Source organism: Sorghum bicolor, chromosome 9 (genome assembly GCF_000003195.3).
Source record: "Sorghum bicolor cultivar BTx623 chromosome 9, Sorghum_bicolor_NCBIv3, whole genome shotgun sequence".
Classification (NCBI taxonomy): domain Eukaryota; kingdom Viridiplantae; phylum Streptophyta; class Magnoliopsida; order Poales; family Poaceae; genus Sorghum; species Sorghum bicolor.
The window spans coordinates 2,942,373-2,961,774 of record NC_012878.2 but is presented as its reverse complement, the minus strand read 5'-3'; the positions used below and the strand labels follow the sequence as shown (position 1 = coordinate 2,961,774).

The 19,402-nt window shown below is 45.1% G+C and overlaps 2 protein-coding genes across 2 annotated transcripts; one reads left to right on the top strand and one right to left on the bottom strand.

Annotated features, from left to right (window-relative positions):
* Nucleotides 1-1,513, top strand: LOC8071281 (peroxidase 2). Its single transcript, XM_002440494.2, has 2 exons — nucleotides 1-312; nucleotides 468-1,513. Exons 1-2 carry the CDS (start codon nucleotides 88-90, stop codon nucleotides 1,218-1,220), a joined length of 978 nt encoding a protein of 325 aa, XP_002440539.2. The 5' UTR covers nucleotides 1-87; the 3' UTR covers nucleotides 1,221-1,513.
* LOC8068187 (peroxidase 2) lies at nucleotides 7,393-12,822 on the bottom strand. Its single transcript, XM_002439186.2, has 2 exons — nucleotides 12,323-12,822; nucleotides 7,393-8,583 (listed from the first exon to the last, which is right to left on the bottom strand). Exons 1-2 carry the CDS (start codon nucleotides 12,539-12,541, stop codon nucleotides 7,777-7,779), a joined length of 1,026 nt encoding a protein of 341 aa, XP_002439231.1. The 5' UTR covers nucleotides 12,542-12,822; the 3' UTR covers nucleotides 7,393-7,776.

The following is a 19,402-nucleotide window of genomic DNA, read 5'->3' as shown; positions in this document are numbered from 1 at the left end:
AAACACTCCATTGTCCCTCAATCATCACACAGAGAGCCTGAACCTGTCTCCAGATTTCTGAAAGCTTTGTATAGCTTACACCGAGACATGGCAATGGCGACCCCAACGTGCCAGGCCTTAGTGATCATCCTGATCGCTGTAGCTGCTGCAATGAGCACGGCGTCTGGTACAGCATTGCAGTACGACTTCTACAAGTCGTCGTGCCCAAAAGCCGAGGAGGCTGTCCGCAACGCCACTCAGAAGATCATCTCCAACGACCCCACCATGGCTGCCGCCTTTGTGCGTCTCTTCTTCCATGACTGCTTCGTCAGGGTAACGATCTCAGCTTGTCCTCCTTAATTTGTGACATATACTTTTATATGAAATTGTGAGTAACAATGAAATGTCGAAAACGATGTATAGTTTATATATGTAACAGCACTACAAGCTCAGTAATTGACCACAGATGAATTGATTTCTCGTTTCAGGGTTGTGACGCTTCCATTCTGCTCGACCAGTCCAATAGCAACTCACAGCCTGAGAAGTTAGCCATCCCGCTACGTGGTTACGCCGAAGTGAACATGATCAAGGGGGCCGTGGAGGCCGAGTGCCAAGGCGTCGTCTCCTGTGCCGACATCCTCGCCTACGCGGCGCGCGACTCCGCCATCCTCTCCGGCGGCTTCGGCTTCGCCATGCCCGGCGGCCGGCGCGACGGATTCGTGTCCAACTCGAACAACATTTTTGGGAACCTCCCTGCCCCCAACATGCAGGTCCAGGACCTCATCACAAGCTTCAACAACAAGGGCCTCAGCTCCACTGACCTGGTGGCGCTCTCCGGCGCACACTCCTTTGGCCAAACGCACTGCTCCTTCGTCACGCCCCGGCTGTACCCCACCGTGGACACGACCATGAACGGCAGCTTCGCCCAAGGGCTCATGGCAGTGTGCCCATCGCAAGGCGGTGGCGGCACCGTGCTGAACAACAACCGTGTGACAGATCCCAACAGGCTGAGCAACCAGTATTACACCAACTTGGCCACCGGGCAGGTGATGTTCACGTCGGACCAGACGCTGACGAGCAACGCCACCACCAACAAGATGGTGCAGGACAATGCTGCCGACCCGGTCGCATGGATGGCACGGTTCGCGGCGGCGATGGTGAAGATGGGAGGTATCCAGGTGCTCACCGGCAACCAGGGTGAGATCAGGAGAGTCTGTGGCGCCACCAACAGTGGTAACTGAGGCTGGAAAGCAAGATCCACTGCTATTAGTTGTTTCCACCACTGTTACTCTTGCATTGCATATATGAGTTGCAGATTAATCCCAGTGCAACATGAAGTTGTTTTTGTTGATGCTGCTCTTCTAGCTTCAAAGATGTACAATTAATTGATTGATTTCATTCTCTTTTCCCATTTTAGATTTAAATCTGTTTCTAGTGCCATTTATATAATGTTCCATGGAGGTGCACAAGTTACCATTCATAAGGTTGCCCTTTTTTAATCTTGACATCACACTATGCTCCCTAGCTTGGAAGAAATGTAATGTTTGTTATCGCTATAATTATGTTTAAAACCTCTGTTCCTTAATAAAGAAATTAAAAGAAGTGGCGATATTCTCAACATGCCAAGCTTCTGCTACATCTAGATTTGCAACCTAGTAGAAACAATTTTCGGGCGGAGTACATATATAGGTATGTTATATGTACAACTAATATCTCAAATATCGTTTTAATAACTGTTGCAAATATAAATTGATATATATATATATATATATATATATATTCTCTTCATGTATGATTTTTAAGGCTCTTTTGCTCTTGGGAGGTCACTATATAGTCACCATATATCAAACATTCCCAGCACGTCCCTCTCTGTAATAGGCATCACGTTTTCTTGGGAGGTCACAAAACATAGTCTCACTATCAAGCATTCCAGCATGTCTCTTTCGGTAATATGCATCATATTGTCAAGAGTGAAATGGATTATGGGTCTCTAAACTGTTTCTCTATTCTCATATGGGCATGGGCTGATGAACTCTCAAAGCTATCATTTCAGTTCTGCAATTTTTAAAATTGGTTCGTTTAAGAATCATTTGAATAGTGGATATATAGATGGACCCAGATGATTATTTTGAGAGTGACCTAAACGAGAATGCGAGGAATGGACAATGGTGCATTTCACTCTGTTTTCAAATAGTGTGAATTGTGAGTGGAGATGTTGCCAACCTGGGAGCCAACAAAGCTAAAAAATTGTCTTTTCTTTTGAAAAAGGAATTAAGTTCGTTTGTGTGTTGCTACAATAGAAAGGATATATTTTTTGTGAAAGAAAGAAGATATACTTTAGGAAGTTAACTTCAACTTTATTTCATTAAGCATCCCCAAAAGTTTGGATTGCTAGTTATTTGTTTTCAACAGAGCTCGTTCTTCCAAGTACTTTTTGTTTTACAAATGATTCTGCCACATCCATCTTTTGATTAGTTGGCTTAAAAAACCATCTTGCTTATTAGGCATTGAGTTTGCACATTTAAGTTCCCTAGATTGGCATGACAGGGGCCGCTTATAATTAGTTAAATAGTCTTTATTTTTTATGCTTATTGTCAACTTGCGGGTAGAATTTTGAGAGCATCTCCAAGAGATTAGCTAAATCATTTTCTAAAGGCAAATTTAGCTATTGTTGAAGGAAAAACGTCTCTAACAGACTCTGTAAATAACTCTTCAAATTTAGCAGCTCTCCATCCTGCCTTATTCGCTCTCTACTTTTGGATAGCCTACCTCACTAGCCATCCTTTATAGAGTCTGTTGGAATACTCTAATATCTTTTTGTCAAATCTATTTTAGAGAGTAGCTAAATCTGTAAATTTGACTAGTCTTTTTGCTAGTCTCTTGGAGATACTCTTACCATGGTACTCTTTCCACATTATTATGTAGATTCTTCCACAAAAGATACAAAATCTACTATAACCGATTAGGTTTCCTTGATGTCAAGTTCTTGCATTCTTGCATGTCACGCCGACCAGCTTGGTGATCCATGTGACCTAGGCTGGCGAGTTGGGCTATCTCCTCCAGCACGGCCCATGTTGGGCCATGAGGATATATGAGTTTATACCCCACAACGTCATGCTTAGGCCTAGTTTGGATGCACATATATTTACTTTAATCTATATGTGTTGAGGTGGACTTAGTTTAAGTTCTATCCCAATGCACTCCAATACATGTGTATTGAGGCGAATGCATGTACATCTAAACAAGCCTTTAAGAAGAGTCTGTCTAGTTGACACTTGGTTGTTTTACCCCAACTTCACACATGAATTTTTCTGGCACTATTCATCTTCAAACTCCGGCAGCCCACGAGCACTGTTCATCTTCTACCTCCAGCCAGCCGTTGCGCACTGTTCATCCTCTACACCTTCGGTCGCCAGTCCTCGCTGCTCGCGGTACTGCATCTTCTTCGTTGGCACAGACCCCATATCACAGATCATAAAAAACAATTTTTTTTCTATGGAAGGACAATGACAAATCGCGACTGTGTTGGCATAGATCACAAGCAATAAATCACGGTGCAGCAGGCACAACCATGCCGCGGGGGCAGCGGCGGAGGTCCGGCTTGGGGGCAACAGAGGTGGCAGCGGAGGTCCGTGGCCTGAGGGCCGCGGCGGAGGTTCGGCTGCGTGGCGGCGATGGTGGTCCGGTCTGGCCGGGGGCTGCACGCGGCGCTGTCGCCTAGGCGCGAGGAGGCGTGGGCACCGAGAGGAGCTCGTCGGTCCCGTCGCCGGTGAGAGAGAGAGAGCACGCGGATGGGAAGACAGGAGCACGGAGGGGAGGAGTCGTCAGAGCCTGTGTTAGAGACACACAAAAAAATCGTGTGTTCACGAGTGCTAAAACACCCGTGTGGTGTTTAGCATTTCCGTTTAAGAATGAAAATAGTTCTTCCAAAAACATCATAATTTTTCATAAGAGCTTAGATAAAGATAGACTTTCTACTAGAGCATGACACAATTTATAACTTTATAGTTGGATAAGTTTTTTATTTCAGTCCCCAACAATACATTTTAAATTATCAAATTTTGAAATTTAGGATTTTCAAACAACCTTAGAATTTTAAATTTTAGAATTGTAGGCCAATCGTCGGTGTTCTGTACTACCGAATAGTAAACTTTTCGTGCAGTGTTTACTTCATACGGCTTAGCATCGAGGGACTTGAGATTTATGCTGGTCCATGCAGAAGCCCTACGTCAAACCGAGTGTAGTGAATTGTGTTCCTGAGTCCAGACACTAAGTCTTTAGTAGGGGTTTCATACGAGTGACAGAGTTAGAGGGTTTTGAGATGCTCCACAAAATGCCAGAGCTTTGAGCAAATCATGAAAAAGATGTGAGGGTCTCGAAGAAGAACAAAGATAACTCATGTTCCCTGTATATAGCCGAGGCTTCATGGTTTTAAAAAGGAGAGGAAAAGAAAGAAAGATAAGAGGGAGTCCTATAAGTCATCTCAACTGATCTATAGGAGGGGCCCCTCGGTCTTGCGTCGTGGCGTCCATTCTGTACTACTATGCCCATGTCGTGGTTGGTAGAAGAGGGCCACCACACTATCAAGCATAAGAGCATCTCCAAAAGTTCTCTAATACAACTCTTCCAATAAGATAGTAATAGGATAGTCTAATATCAGTTTCTAGATTTATTGAGGGAGATACTGCAGTAGTAGCCCCAATATATCTCCCCCAATACCCATATGAAAGGTGGGTCTCACATGATTGTAAGAGAAAACATGACTGAAAAATAGTAGTTGGAATGATCCTATGGTATTGGGGGAGTTGTATCTCCCACTTTCTTTGAGGGGAGATGAGAAAAATATTGGTGGCCACCAAAAAAAAGAAGAGATATTGGAGACTCCTGGAGAAAAAAAAAATAGCACATTTTCCTCAATATGCCAGCTTTATGGGACGAGGAGGTTCCTTTTTTTTTAGAATCATGGGATGAGGAGGTGATAAAAGAAAGGCTTTAAAATGGGCCAGTACAAAATGGTAGCTATTGGACCCGGTGTCAAAAGTGGCTAGGCTTGTTTGGGCCATTACAGATCTAGATGGGCCATGGTGCTTCAAAATGGGCTGGACAGAATGGTATCTATTGGGCCTGGTGTCGAAGTGGCAAGCACCATGGGTGCAACCAAGTATTGTTGATGTTGCCTTGACAGTCGATTGCTGGCGTGCTGCATGGAAAACTCCATTGGCTGTCATCAGAGTTGAGAGATCATGCATTCAGGGAAAACTTCTACTGACGACGGCATGGGAAAAAATCACTCAGCAGTGCCCAACTGTGAAGCTGGGAAGTAGAGGATGTAGCCTGTACCTGCATTGCATGGTATTCAGTTTTCAGTTGAGTGGATGTGCTGCTTGCATGTATCAGTGACTTCTCCTGATAGTTGTCTGTAATCCCATTGTCTGAAAATTGGTAGCTACAAAGAGGATGATGAAGCTGCAGGCTGCAGCTGCAGGTAGCTGATCTGCTCCGGGCGGCCACCAGCTGCATCATGTACGCTATGCTATGCTATGCTATGATTCTGATCCTCCATGCATGTGCAGATGTGCTCGCTGATGATGCTGCCTGACGACCTTCAATTCGCTTTAGTTTGCTCACCAGTCACCATGCGCTTTGGCTACCTTTGGGGGCTGTTTGGTTGCTATTGCTAGCCACAATTTGCCACACTTTACCTTAGGCAAGTTTGACCAAGTTGGCAAGTGTTTGGTTGACAACTAAGCTTAGGCATAATTCTTTTGGGCTCCACATGTCATAGAGTAAAATAGTGTGGCAAGATTCCTTTAGGCATGGCAAAGTGTGGCAACCAATTTGTTAGCCACACTTTTTGAGGCTTGCCACACTTACCTAAAGTTAGTTGTGGTGGATTATGGCTAGCAACCAAACATCCCCTTAGTTTTGCAGACCACTGGTGGCGCCATTCCAGCTTAATCGCTTGTGTGGTTGTGGTTATATGCTCTGCATGCACCCAAAGCATCTGTAGCTCTAGATAGCCACGGAATAGAGTAGCTAGTGGAGTAGCAGCTGTAGCATATAGTATAGCTAGCATGTGTGTGTGGCCCATGCATACTACCATGTGCCATGGATTTTCTTTCAGAGCGCGCGCACAAGGATCTGCAGTGCCCAGACCCCAAAATATATTCCACCCACACCCAGCATCATGGCATGCATATGTATGGTCCTAGATTAGGTGTACAGTAGGATTGAATGACTGATTGTTTTCAGTGCAGCCAATCAGCCAACTCGATCAGACCACACTGTTACTCCTCGTGCTAGGTGCGTTTAATTTGATAGAGCTCTGGCTCAAACATAAAGAAAGATTTGGTAAAATAGTTTTCATGGTAGATAAAAAAAGAATAAAATATCTATAATCTTTTTTGTCTTTTTTCTTCTCTTCTCTTCTCTTCCTTTATTTTGTCCTCCTCTTCTATATCTTCTTTTCTTCCCTCTATCTTATCCACACACCCCTCCCAACCCGTGTCGCCTCTCTCGCCTCCTCCTCCTCCTCCTCCTCTATCATGATTGTGTCGTCTTCCTCACCTGCGCACTCGACACCGTCTGCGCCCCTCCCTTTGCCTCCCTTCGTCAATGCCGATATCAACGCCATCGGGCTTCATGTTCGAGCGCAGCTTCCCGCACCTACATTTCTATGGAGGAAGGGCATTTTGGGGCGGGCCAGTGCCCACGAATGACGGAGCTAGTCAAAACTATAATTTTCAGCTTCATTGCGTCGTTCAAATCTTCTCGGCGCAAATTGTAGGTGGAGTTGTTCCACCTCTTCCCTTTTGGTTGGCAGAATCATGAAGCTAGAGGTAGAACGGCTTTGATAATGGTACAAAATGGGGCCTAGTATACGTACAAGTACGCAACTACACATACCGTTGGTAGCTTCAATTAGGGTCTCTCTTTTGCAAGACTTAGGCCTTGTTTAGCACAACTCAGCTTTTCTAGTGAAGTTATTTTTTTAGAAGAGAGCTTCATGAGTAACTTTTTAGATAAAGCTGAATTGTTTTAAAAAAGTTGTTTGATAAAAACAGCTTTAGCAGCTTCATGCATGGATGAAAGAAAGAAATATGAGAGAGTTAAGATAAGTTACTTTTTTTTAGCTTTATCTCAACTCATGTCTTTGTGAGAGAAGAAAAAAATAGTTTCACCTATGTTTCTGTAGCCTCTAATTCCAAGCTTCGCCGGTTTCTTCATTTTTTAGTGTATTTTGAGCTGGAGAGAGAAAATAAACTTTTAGATAATACTACAATGACGCTACAGTACGCATGTCAGGGAAGCTGAAACCGAAAGAGCCGTTGCCAAAAAGGGGTCTTCCTCTACTTTCTTGGATGGCCATCCCATCCTTTATCCATGCGCCATGGGACATGCACATGCCTGTCATCCACCTTTAATTTAATCTGTTTTATTAGTTTGTCCAAACTCCATACAAGGACAAGATACAACAACAGATCAACCATGCACATCGATCCCAACACCCACCCTACTCGGTGAAAACACGCATATGATGTATGTAAAATTCAGAAATGATGAAAAACACATGAAAAGCAGGGAAATAAATAATCAAACAAACATACAACAATAAAACCAAAAAGAACCAAGAATCAAATGAACCGATCAACATGATGACGATCCATCCTGTATACCAGTAAGTAATCACAATTTCCGGTGTGCACGCATGCATCCAGATCGAGATGCAGTCCAGGAGATCAGACACACTAGCTGCAAGTAATGGATTGGATATGGCTCATCATCATCAGGTCATCATCAGTTCACCCAGCGGCAGCTCTTCCTGATCTCCCCCTTGCTGTGCGGCGGCATGGGCAGCTTGCTGAGCTTGACGAGCGCGTCAGAGAAGTCCTCGTCCCACAGCGTGCCATTCTCGGCGTACTCCTTGACATGTCCCAGCGCCTCCTTCTCCGTCAGCAGCTGCCAATCGGAGTTGAAGGTGACGATCCTCGCCAGGTTGTTGTGGTAGTAGCTGTTATCCAAGAAATCCTTCGCCTTGCGGAGCTTCTTCAAGAACGACGGGAACGACGCCGCCACGGCACGGGGGTCCTCGTCGCGGACGTTGTTGGTCACCACGGGGTCCGGACCCGCCGCGCACTTGGCCGACAGCAGGTTCCGGTACGCCGGCACGATCTGGCTCGGCGGCGACGACAGCCGCGCCCGGAAGGAGGAGCAGTGGCCGACGCCGATGGCGTGCGCGCCCGACAGGATCACCAGCTCCTCGACGGTGAAGTTCTTCCGCCGGAAGTTGCGGATCAGCTCGGAGATCGTGAAGGTGGAGTCCGGGAGGTCCCGCTGCGCGTCGGCGGCGCGGGAGATCACGCCGTCGAGGCGGCCGGCGGGAGCGGCGAAGTGGACGTGCCCGTTGCTCAGGAGGCTCGACGCGTCGCGCGCGGCGTAGATGACGATGTCCGCGCAGGAGACGGTGCCCGGGCAGTGAGACTCCAGCGCCGCCTTGATGTCGTCGATCACGTCGAAGGCGGCTAGACCGATGTTGACCGGCGCCGTCTTCTCCGTCTTTGGGTTCGCCGGCGTTGGGTCTAGCAGCACCGACCCGTCGCACCCCTGCACATTGTTTTCAGTTGATTTGATTCATTATATTTAGCTAAGATAAGAATCCATTGATAAGAGAACCATGCATGCATATAGGTATAACGGCTCGTTTGGTAGGACTTGTCACAAGAGGCTTTTGTGTTTTTTACTCAAAACGACTTCTCTAGAAAAACGTTTCGAAGTTGATCACAAAGCATAGTACATGTCATCAGTTCGTACGTACATACACTCCTACTTTGTATTATGTACTGATGCATGCAATTAAGTGGCTCAACTACTAGCTAGCTAGCACTAAGTACTAGGAGCAACTAACAACCTGTTGCTGTGGAGTGACGTGTCAAGCGTGCATGGCAAGTCATTTCGTCGGTAGTGATAGATACAGGTGCAGTGGAGCTTTTAATTTCAAAGCTACTAGCGCCCGAACGTCCGGATCTAGGGGCCCATCCGGACGCACCTAAAATCCGTTCGTCTCTCGCACAGAACGCACGCCCCCGCCCCCGACCCCTCCTCGGGCCCCCTGCCCCCTCTCCCCCCCCCCCCCCCCAAATAGAGCGGAGCAAAGCAGAGGGGGATTAGAGGGAGCCGCGGAGCAGAGCAAAACAGAGCAGGATGGGAGGGAGGCTGAAGTAGAGCAAAGCAGGATAGAAGGGAGTCAAGTCGCATCGAAGAATAAGGCAAGCACACGTCCATCCCGTCATCACACCCTGCCGTCCATCGAACGCCATTCATCGCGTTGCTCCATTCCCCCCACCGTGCCCCACTATGTGCGTTGCATCCTCATAATGGAACAAATTCTACTGCAATATCAGGAAAAAACGACTATAACAACGGAACAAAAGCTACTGCAACACAAGATGCAAGAACAAAAAAAAGAAACTAATGCAACAAAGGAACATTGCTTGTTGCAACACTATAACAAAGACTAGTGCAACACAAAATAGAAAAAAAAAAGCAAATGCAAAATGAGAACAACATCAAGAAAAAAAAAGATTAATGCAACAAAAAAAATTACTTATTGCAACAGCAAAAAAACAAAACTGCAACAACAAAAGGACAAATGCGAGATGCAACATCAAAAAATAGAGTAACGAAACAAAGAAAATTACTTGTTGCAATAGTAAAACAACACTACTGCAACAACAAAAACAAAAAAGAAATGTCAGATGCAACATCACAAAAAAACTAGTGCAACAAAAAATATTGCTTGTTGAAACAGAAAAACAAGCCTACTGCAAACAGAGCTCGATGAAACTCTAGCCACCGTGGCGTCCCTCAGATCTAGATCCAAAAGAGGAGAAGGAGGAGAAAAATGAGAAGAAGGAGGAGGAGACCTCAGATCAAGATGAGGGAGTGAAAGAGGAGGAGAGGGACGGCTCAGATCTAGATCTACCTCGCTGGAAGCTACCACCGCCATCCTTCTCTCTGGCTGCATGGAGGTCACGGAGGTAGGGAGTGAGGGAGCAGTGACTCGCCGGGACCCGTCGCCGTCGACCTCCTCTCCAGTGGCATGGAGGTCACAGAAGGGAGAGAGGGATGGAAAGAGGAAGAGAGCGCGAACAGACAAGGCGGCAGCGAGCTAGATATGAGTGTGGCAACTGTCTCCAAGAGCAGCAGTGAGAGCAGCGGCGAGCGCAGCGGCGTGGAGGAGCGGAGAGGGGGAACGAGAGTAGAAAGTGGATGCGGGATTCACAGGGTTGAAATAGCAAACAAACAGATAAAGAGATGGGAGCGGTCACTTTAATTTTTAATTGAGTTTGGTTGGTGGAGTCGAAAGCGCTAGCTTCGGTCTGTCCGGACGGACGGACGCTCGAGAAGGAGCGTTACCATTATAAAATACAAGCTTAATCTCTCTGTTTGGACCTGAAACACGCTCTGGATCGGATGAGTTGTTGGAAAGGGATGTCCATATGTAGTGTCGGCAGAGGGAGGATGATGCACGCATGGGTTGTTATGCATTATATGTATATATATACTGGGACATTATTGTTCATAAACTGTTTGTTGTAGTGCTAATGAACAGCTTTTATTTTGGATGAAATATATAATTTATCTATGTATTTATTTTCAGGATGCCTTTTTCTTTCCTATATAATAGCAATGCAAAAGCTGAAAAGCATTGCACTGCATTGTTAATTAGCTGGAACCTTTGGTCTTTGGATGTTTTCTATGAGTATTCAATTTTTTAGGGGACTAGTGGAACCAATAATTGATGGCGTCGAGATGACTGTGTGTGTGACTAAATGCTAGTCATCCGCGGCCATCTTATAATTTTTCTTACTTGTAGCTCTTTCCAACTCAGGTTTTCATGACGACATAAACAACAGTTAAAGCATCAACATCCATCTCTCTACATCCCATCTATTCGTTCTATGCCACACATGCATGTGGGCGGGTGGCTTGCAAATGGGTGAAGAAAAAAAAACAAAATAATCTGCTATACATGCAAGTGGCTAGTTACATTTTCCAAAAAGCAAAAGAGGCTAATTATTTCCATCAGGATAATAACAAAATGTGATAGATGAATGGTACTAGAGAAAGAGTCAAGAAGTTAATGCCTATGGTGGTTGCATGTTAGTTATCAAATAGCAATCAGGGACACATGGAAGCTGCAATCAGCAAGGACAGGGACACACATGTGTACTGTGTCTATGGGGAGGCCCTACCTAGAAGGAGGCCATGGCATATGTCCATTGGATATGCATGTAAGCTAGTACTCCAAGCTCAAGGAAAGTATCACATTCCTGTTCCTGGTCTTTCCTGGCCGAGCGATGGATTCTCTTTCCAGCTAGACTAGAGGAGCGAGAGGAGGAGTAAAACTTTTGTTTCTTTCGCGTCATCATAATGTAGTTGGAGTGAACAAGCTGCACACGAAACTTTGAGAATATGGACACTTTCCTGGCTGCTGGCTGCTAGTGCTAGTGCTAGTCATCTCTCTGTTGAAGCTAAGCTATTGTCGCAAAAAAAAAAAGTTGAAGCTAAGCTAGAAGCTGCTAGTATAGCTTGGGACTTTGACAAGATGTGGTGGTTATCGTCAAACAAAGTAGTGATGGAGGGCATTGTTAGGACTCTCTCTGTTAGTAAAGATATATATCATATATGTATGCAGATGGCCGGTCACTGAACAAGTAACGGTTATTATTAAGTAGGCCTTGCTTGACAGTTTTGGTTGGTGATCACCGATCTCTAATAACTACTTGCTTAGCCCATGCATGTGTTCAAACGTAGTACAGAATGCAGGCACCGGTCCTCTCGATCGTTGGAACCCTTTAATTTACTAATTTGTGCCTTTGGCCTTTATTAATTTGTACCGAGAAAGTGAGCAGCAGCAGCAGCAGCAGTCACTGGCATCATCAGGCCGTGCTTGCGTTATCTTATCTTGGCAGTTAGCTGATGATGATCACTGTACATGAGGATTATTGCATTGTGGTAGTTTAATAAGCGAAGCCAGCAAAAAATACTGGAGCACTGACTAGCTAGCTAGGTAATAATGAACACTGACTAGTTTAAAAATAATAAGCATGCATATCCTGTAATTAAGCTACCCTTCCGTGGTAAATTAATTTGCAAGTCGGAATGACTTACGTACAGTCTGAAACGGAACAGAGAGCATATAGCACAATTGGGTGCAGTAGTTAGTGTTAGTATTAATTCTACTTGTAGTATGTAGTAGTTATAATTTAACAAAAAGGTATATAGTTAGCATGTTAATTATATACGACGTGCGTATACGTACTATACGTAATGTACGTACCCTGACGAAGCAGTCGTGGAAGATGAGGCGGACGAGGGCGGCGCCGGCGGCACGGTTGGCCTTGATGGCCTTGGCGACGTGGTACTTGACGATCTTCTCCACGCCCGGGCATGTCTTCTTGTAGTACCCCAGCTTGAGGTGCGATGCCTCCGCCGCCGACGGCGCCTGCGCCACCAGCAGCAGCAGCACCGCCGCCGCGCACAGCGCCGACACCTTCATCGTCGCCGTCGTACGTCGTCGGTCCTTTTTACACTTTCAGCCTGCAGGCCGGACACGCCGGCCGGCGAGACGTCGACGATGCAGTCGATCACTCACTCGCGCGGGCCGGCCGGCCGGCAGCAGAAAGCAACGGCACCTCTCGCTGAGCTAGCTAGCGAGAGCGAGCGAGTGGCACCTACCAGACTGCTGCAGTGCCGCTGGGCGAGGTGTGTGTGTGGCACTAGCTAGCTGCTAGCTTGGGTCGGCTGCTGCGGCGTTTCCGTGGGGTGTGTGGGTGGGGGTATATATCAGCAGCTAGCTGCTCTGCAGGAGGCTGGGCGAGCTGCTGCTGGGTCGCTGGCAGCTTCTGCAGCTTACCGTTGCCTCGACGACAGGGCTGGTTGATCAGAGAGCTAGGTGCTAACTGCCATGCCATGCCATGCCACGAGAGGAGCGTGCTGAATAGTTAGTAAGGCCTTGTTTAGATCCAAATTTTTTTTGGATTTTGACACTGTAGCACTTTCGTTTTTATTTGACAAACATTATCCAATCATGGAACAACTAGGTTAAAGATTTGTATCGTGATTTACAGATAAACTGTGCAATTAGTTATCTTTTTTATCTATATTTAATGTTCCATGCATGTGCCGCAAGATTCGATGTGATGGGGAATCCTGTAAAGTTTTGGGTTTTTGGATGTATCTAAACAAGGCCTAAGTTTAGGTTTCGTTTAGTTCTCTCGGTACCGTAACACTTTTGTTTGTATTTGGCAAGTATTATCAAATTATAGACTAATTAGGCTAGAAAGATTTGTCTCATAAATTATAGATGAACTGTTATTTTTTATATCTATATTTAATGTAAAATTCGATATGATGATGAAATTTAAAAAGATTTTAGATTTTAGATATAAGTAAAGGAAACCTTATATTTAATCGGCACGGGGGGAGCGCACCGGGTCGTGTGTCGTGTGGTGACGGATGACGATGACTCATGGACTCACATGGTGTGATGGCGAAAGCCGGCCAACCGGCGGGAGCACGACGGACGGACGGACGGGCGCCGTGGCGATCGTCGTCGACAGCTTGCGAATACTACGACGACCGACGGGCGCCGTGGCGATCGTCGTCGACAGCCTTGTTTAGTTTTAAAAAATTTTAAGAAATCGACACTGTCACACTTTTGTTTGTATTTGACAAATATTGTCTAATTGTGGACTAACTAGGCTCAAAAGATTTGTATCGTCAATTCCGACCAAACTATGTAATAAGTTTTTATTTTCATCTATATATTTAATACTTCGTACATGCGTCTAATGATTCGATGTGACATAGAATTTCAAAAATTTTGTAAAATTTTTTAAAACTAAACAAGGCCAACACGTAAGGCACAATTTGGTACCACTAGAGGTCCCATGGGTTGGTTGCTGCTCCCTTTAACTAGGATCGGGTCCGAGTACGTGTGGTGGACATGTATTTGTACCTCCCTGCGAAACAAATAATCATTGCACGTCACGATTATATGGATTATTAATTGGACAACAAACAAGCACAAAATGGCGTCGTTGAGAAAGAGAGATACGGACGGACGTGTCCGTGAGTGCGTGATCTATCTCTACCTACCTACCTACCTACCGTATGTGTACCTGCGCACGGTACAGCAACAGCTACCGTCCGTCCGTCTTGTGGATCGTGCCCTCCCGGCCGGGGTCCGATCCGATCCACGACGACGACGCTCTCGTACGTGTCGTGTCGTCTGCTAGCTCGATCACACTCCTCGCTCTCAGCTTCGTCACTACTGTCTATACTCTTACGCAATGCGCAGCTGCCGTACGGCAGCTACCTACCTATTTAAAAATATTTTTTTTATAATAAATCAATAAATATTACTTTCAGCCAATAACTTTTCAGCCAATCGACATATACTACTAGTATGGCGCAATTTGACGCTGCACATGCATCCATACACACACGCTTCTCGACATGACTTGCAACGTGAAAAGCCTTTCAATTCGTTTAGCATAGCATAGAGAGCAGCACAAAGCTATACCTCATCCGTGATCCACGTGGGCACGATATGGATGCATGCACGTATGGTTGATCCATCCACACAACCACATTGCATTGTGCAACCATGCATCATGCATGCATGCAACTCATAGTCGTCGGTCTGGCCTCGACCTCTCGCGCTAGTGTGGTACGGTGGTTGCCACGTTCCGATCCCCGGCCCATCACGTCTGTCTCCGTCGTCCATCGGTCCCCTCACGATGCCTCCCTGCGCGTGTACGTTCTCCGTCCATGGTACATCGCTCACTCCCCGCGCCGCTTCTCTTCGACCGATCCTCTATATATGTTCCTTCCATCGTCGGCAAACTTGCTTTCTATGTACGATTGCTGCTTCCTCAGATATGTATGATCGGCTCACAACCTTGCCCGGCCGACTCTTGATCCCATTCGTTTGGGAGAGTAGGACGACACTTGTCTCACATGGGAAACGCCCCGCCCAAGTTTAATCATGTGCGTCTAGAGTCGTGCGGGCGAGCTCCCACACATTTTAGCCATGGGTCACTGACCACTCCTGACCCCGCAACCTATTTATCCGCCACGTGCAGTGGCCACTTAGGTCCGGGCCTCATGCTGGTTGTCCCTCTATATTTTATTTGTCGATCTATGCTTTTATTTGTCTTCCATATCATTCCCCCAATCACCGTCTGCCTCGTCAAAGATGGATCGGCATCACCGCTCAACCATGATGTGTCTCGTTGTGCTTCTCCACAGTGGTTGGGGCGCCGTCCTCCCCTATGATCATGGATTTGGCTGAATTGAAGTGCCTCAACCACTTAACTGGCTATTGCTCAAGCTACCTTGGATGTTGATAGCTATGCCTTCTCGTATTTTGTGTAGGATCGTCATGGTGTGCCTAGCTAGCTCACCTCCACCGCTTTTCGATTGTTCTTGCTAGGGGGAAGCTTTCATGTTGGATGTGTGCGCCATTGTTGCCTGTTCATTATTATGACCATCTCGTTGATGCCTTTCACCACTGTGTGGTGTAGAGACCTACCTCGTTCCCCAAGCCAAGCCCCCTTGCTAAAGAGGAGCAACATGTGCTCGCATCTCTAGCATCGGTGAATAAGAAGGGGAGGAGCAACAATGAGGCCACCTAAGCCTCTTAATCCTACTAAGGGTCCCAAGCTTGGATCTTCATCTAGCTTATGTAAGTTCTTGGCAAACTCTAGAAGCTAACCACATGTACTTTCAACCTAGAATCCTCAAATTAGGGTACGTTATCCATGGATATCCTAGAGCTTTGCACATGTACATAGAAAACTACCAATGTACCTTCCTACATGTGTCCTAGGGGTGCCTAGGAATACCGAGGGACAAGCTCTGCTTGAAGACTTGGACCAATCCATTCTTGACACGCTTGAGATTCTACCTTGGTGCATTCATAGTGACCGACAGATGATCCGCCAATGCACATGAACGGTCCACCAGGACAAAAACCCGCATTTGAAACTTCAAGGTCGCAAATAAAAAATGATGTAAGTCCATCTGTCGAATCTATCAATCTCATCCATAAAAATGATGTAAGTCCATCCGTCGAATCTATCAATCTCATCCATCCGATCGGTCCGTAGTGTCTAATTGCTTTCTCATGATCTCACCACCTGAAGCTAAACGCGTGCTCCCTTTGTCCCCAAAAAAAAGGTATTATTATGAGATTCATATTAGTCAAACTTTCTTAAATTTGACTAGATTTATAAAAATATTAGTATTATTTATATCTCTAAATAAGTTTGTTGTAAAATATATTTAGTGAAGTTAAAATGTTTAACTTTTTAAAGTGAGAGCACCCCTATATAGATCCATAGTATAGTACTATGGTAGGGTACGGTGTGCCACCAACCTTGTTAATATAAACCTATGAGGGCACTCTCAATGCTAGAAACTACATGTAGTTTCTATACATATTAATTTTTATAGACACTATATATATAGAACCTATGGTCCCAATAGACACTTTCTATAGAATATTTTTTTTATCCAATCACATTTATTCTCTCTCTATTCTCAGCCAATAATATCACATCATGTCTTGGATTTCGTGCAGACATGGTTTCTAACTTAAACTCAGTTTCTATGATTTTTGTTTTCTCTCTTTAATAATTATCTTGTCACATCAGCAAAATGTTTAGGTAACACTACAATTAATGTTTATAAAAATTATGATAGTTCCTGCACCCTAAATAAACGAGTGCTAGGTATGTAGCAAGGTATGGAGATGTGCAGGCACACACACGCATGCTGATGATTCAGAGAAATCGAGAGGCCGGCCACGAACGACGCCCAGCAGTGCAGTTTTAATTTAAAAATTTGGCAACCCTTTGCAAGGCAGCAACTCGATCGGGCGACCCATCCATCCATCCATCCATCCCCAAATGGCCAAATGCGTGCAATGGTTTGTCATGCCAGTTGCGCCATCTCCATCCGTCGTTAATTATACCGTGTTCCTCAACCACGCCACGATGTAAATGCAAATCACACACAGCACGCACCAGGGCGCTGACTACTACTGTTGTGTGTTGTTCCATCCATCAGTCACCACCACGTTAATTAAAAGAGCCAAAATTTTCTTCCTCCATTTAATTGCTTCATTGTCCCGTTAGTAACCCAAACTCACAATTCATATTTATGAGTTAGAATACGGTCGTAACCTAAACTCACAATTCATATTTATACGAGTTAGGACATGTCCAACCACAATAGAGGAGCTGATTTCAGAACATATTAAAATAGAATAGGACATGTCCAACCACAATGCGCTGGCATAGTATTTGCTAGTGTACGTATAGAAGAGAAAGAGCAGGGAGGGAATGTAACCGTGACATTTCGGACGATCCATCGGTGTCAGCCGAGATAGGTTCCCATTTCTGCCTGCCTAATTTGGCCTTGTTGTGAAGATGCATCTTCCCTGGGTTTAGCTGGCCAATCTAAAACGTACTCGAGTCTTGTCAAAAACAAGAAAAAACGTACTGGAGAGCTAGAGTTTGATACATCGATATCCAAAGTGCATGCATGCCTTGCTTCATCATCGATCATACATATATTTTACTCCTATATGAAGGTAGGCGGTCAATTCGTCCAGGCTGGCAAAAGACACATGCATATAGACTACATTATCGAAACGGGAGATGATAACAAACTAGCTTGTGCATCAGGCCGCCATGTCTGTATTGTGTACTGCTACTATCACTATGGAGACAGACGCTTTGCCGAGTATCTCTGGCACTCGGCAAAGGTCTAAATACACTCGGCAAAGAGCATATGGCAAAATTCTGACTGGCAAAGGGATCTTTGCCGAGTGTTTTTTATCGGGTACTCGGCAAAGGAAAGTCAAACTTACTTTACGTTACAAATTTTTCTCTATAAAATGACTTACAATTTGAGATGAAGGGAGTACTATAGTACTTAAAAGACATCCAGTCCACCATACCATATCCTACTGATGATGGCCGTCTATTAACTTTCAACGTACGTAGCGTAGTAGGTCATGTGCACACCGCGAACGCAACTTGTTTATTTCGTGCCCAAATATTTGTCAGCTTGCATGCATGCAGCAGCAGCAATGCAAGAACGCTAGCTTTGGTCTTTGTGCTTAACCGCTCCACCACCTACATAGCAGCCGCCCGGCGCGGCTATATACATGCATGCATGCCCAACATATAGTATTTGCAAGATGCTTTGATTTACTTATTATATATTCCCTGTTAGTACTTTGTTTATTGCTTATTACATATGCATCTGCATGGAGGTTTTAGTGATCCATCTGTGATCTTGAACTTGCACATTGTGATTTGTGAGAGGCTGCTTGGTTGGAGTCTTGGAGAGGACTCCAAAGTTGCCTGGCGCCGGATCCAAGGCGTTGCATTTCGTTGTGCATGCAGGCACCAAGTAGACAAGCCCTGTGTTGACCTATAAATTATCAAGCTGATAAGTTATGGTTGAAAATACTATTTACTATTTTAAAAAAAAACTGTTGAATGACTGCGAATACACCTGATCGAACCGGGAGTAACGTACCATGCATCACTGCTGGTAGTTGAGGAAAGCTAAATATAATATTGCTATATATTTGCTAACGAAACATGAAACAGTAACTTAGCTTACGCGTCAGGACGCTGATCCGATCCCTGGCCGTTTATAATTTTTCAACGAACGTACTCATCGTCATCTCTAATCTCCACGCGACACGCAACATGCATGTTTATTCCGTGCCCAAACAAATTGGCTAGCAGCAAGCGGCTTCAGCATGGCGGCTACCCTATAGCCGCTCACACAACCACTTTCCTAGAAAATTTTGCAAAAATTTTCACATTCTCCGTCACATCGAATCTTTAGACGCATGCATAAAGTATTAAATATAGACGAAAATAAAAAACTAATTGTATAGTTTGGTCGGAATTGACAAGACAAATCTTTTGAACCTAGTTAGTACATGATTGGACAATATTTGTCAAATACAAACGAAAGTGCTACGGTGTCAATTTTCCAAAATTTTTCAGAACTAAACAGGGCCAACTCCAACTCCAACTCTAGCTGCCATGCATGCATCTATCTCTCTCTGTGTGTGGTCCCCATGCATGCATATAGCAGCCCGGCCGCCGGGCTAGATGCCAACATGCATTCTGCTTTATTCCCTGCACTTTGCATGGATTTTATATATATTTATATACTGCTATTTGCATAGTACAAGCTAGCGAGCTATCATTTTCCTTTGAGAATTACAAGTATTTTTCTTTTTAATAATGTGTACACATGTGCACCCCACTGCTGTAGCTTGTTCCAGAAAGCTACTCATGTGGACTGCATTGGTCGCCGAGTA

Bases quoted from the DNA above. Each gene is read 5' to 3' on its own strand.
- LOC8071281 (XM_002440494.2), top strand. From the start codon at position 88: ATGGCAATGGCGACCCCAACGTGCCAGGCCTTAGTGATCATCCTGATC. The intron at 313-467 runs GTAACGATCTCA...TTCTCGTTTCAG, and splicing joins TCCATGACTGCTTCGTCAGG to GGTTGTGACGCTTCCATTCT.
- LOC8068187 (XM_002439186.2), bottom strand. From the start codon at position 12,541: ATGAAGGTGTCGGCGCTGTGCGCGGCGGCGGTGCTGCTGCTGCTGGTG. The intron at 8,584-12,322 runs GTACGTACATTA...AACAATGTGCAG, and splicing joins TCCACGACTGCTTCGTCAGG to GGGTGCGACGGGTCGGTGCT.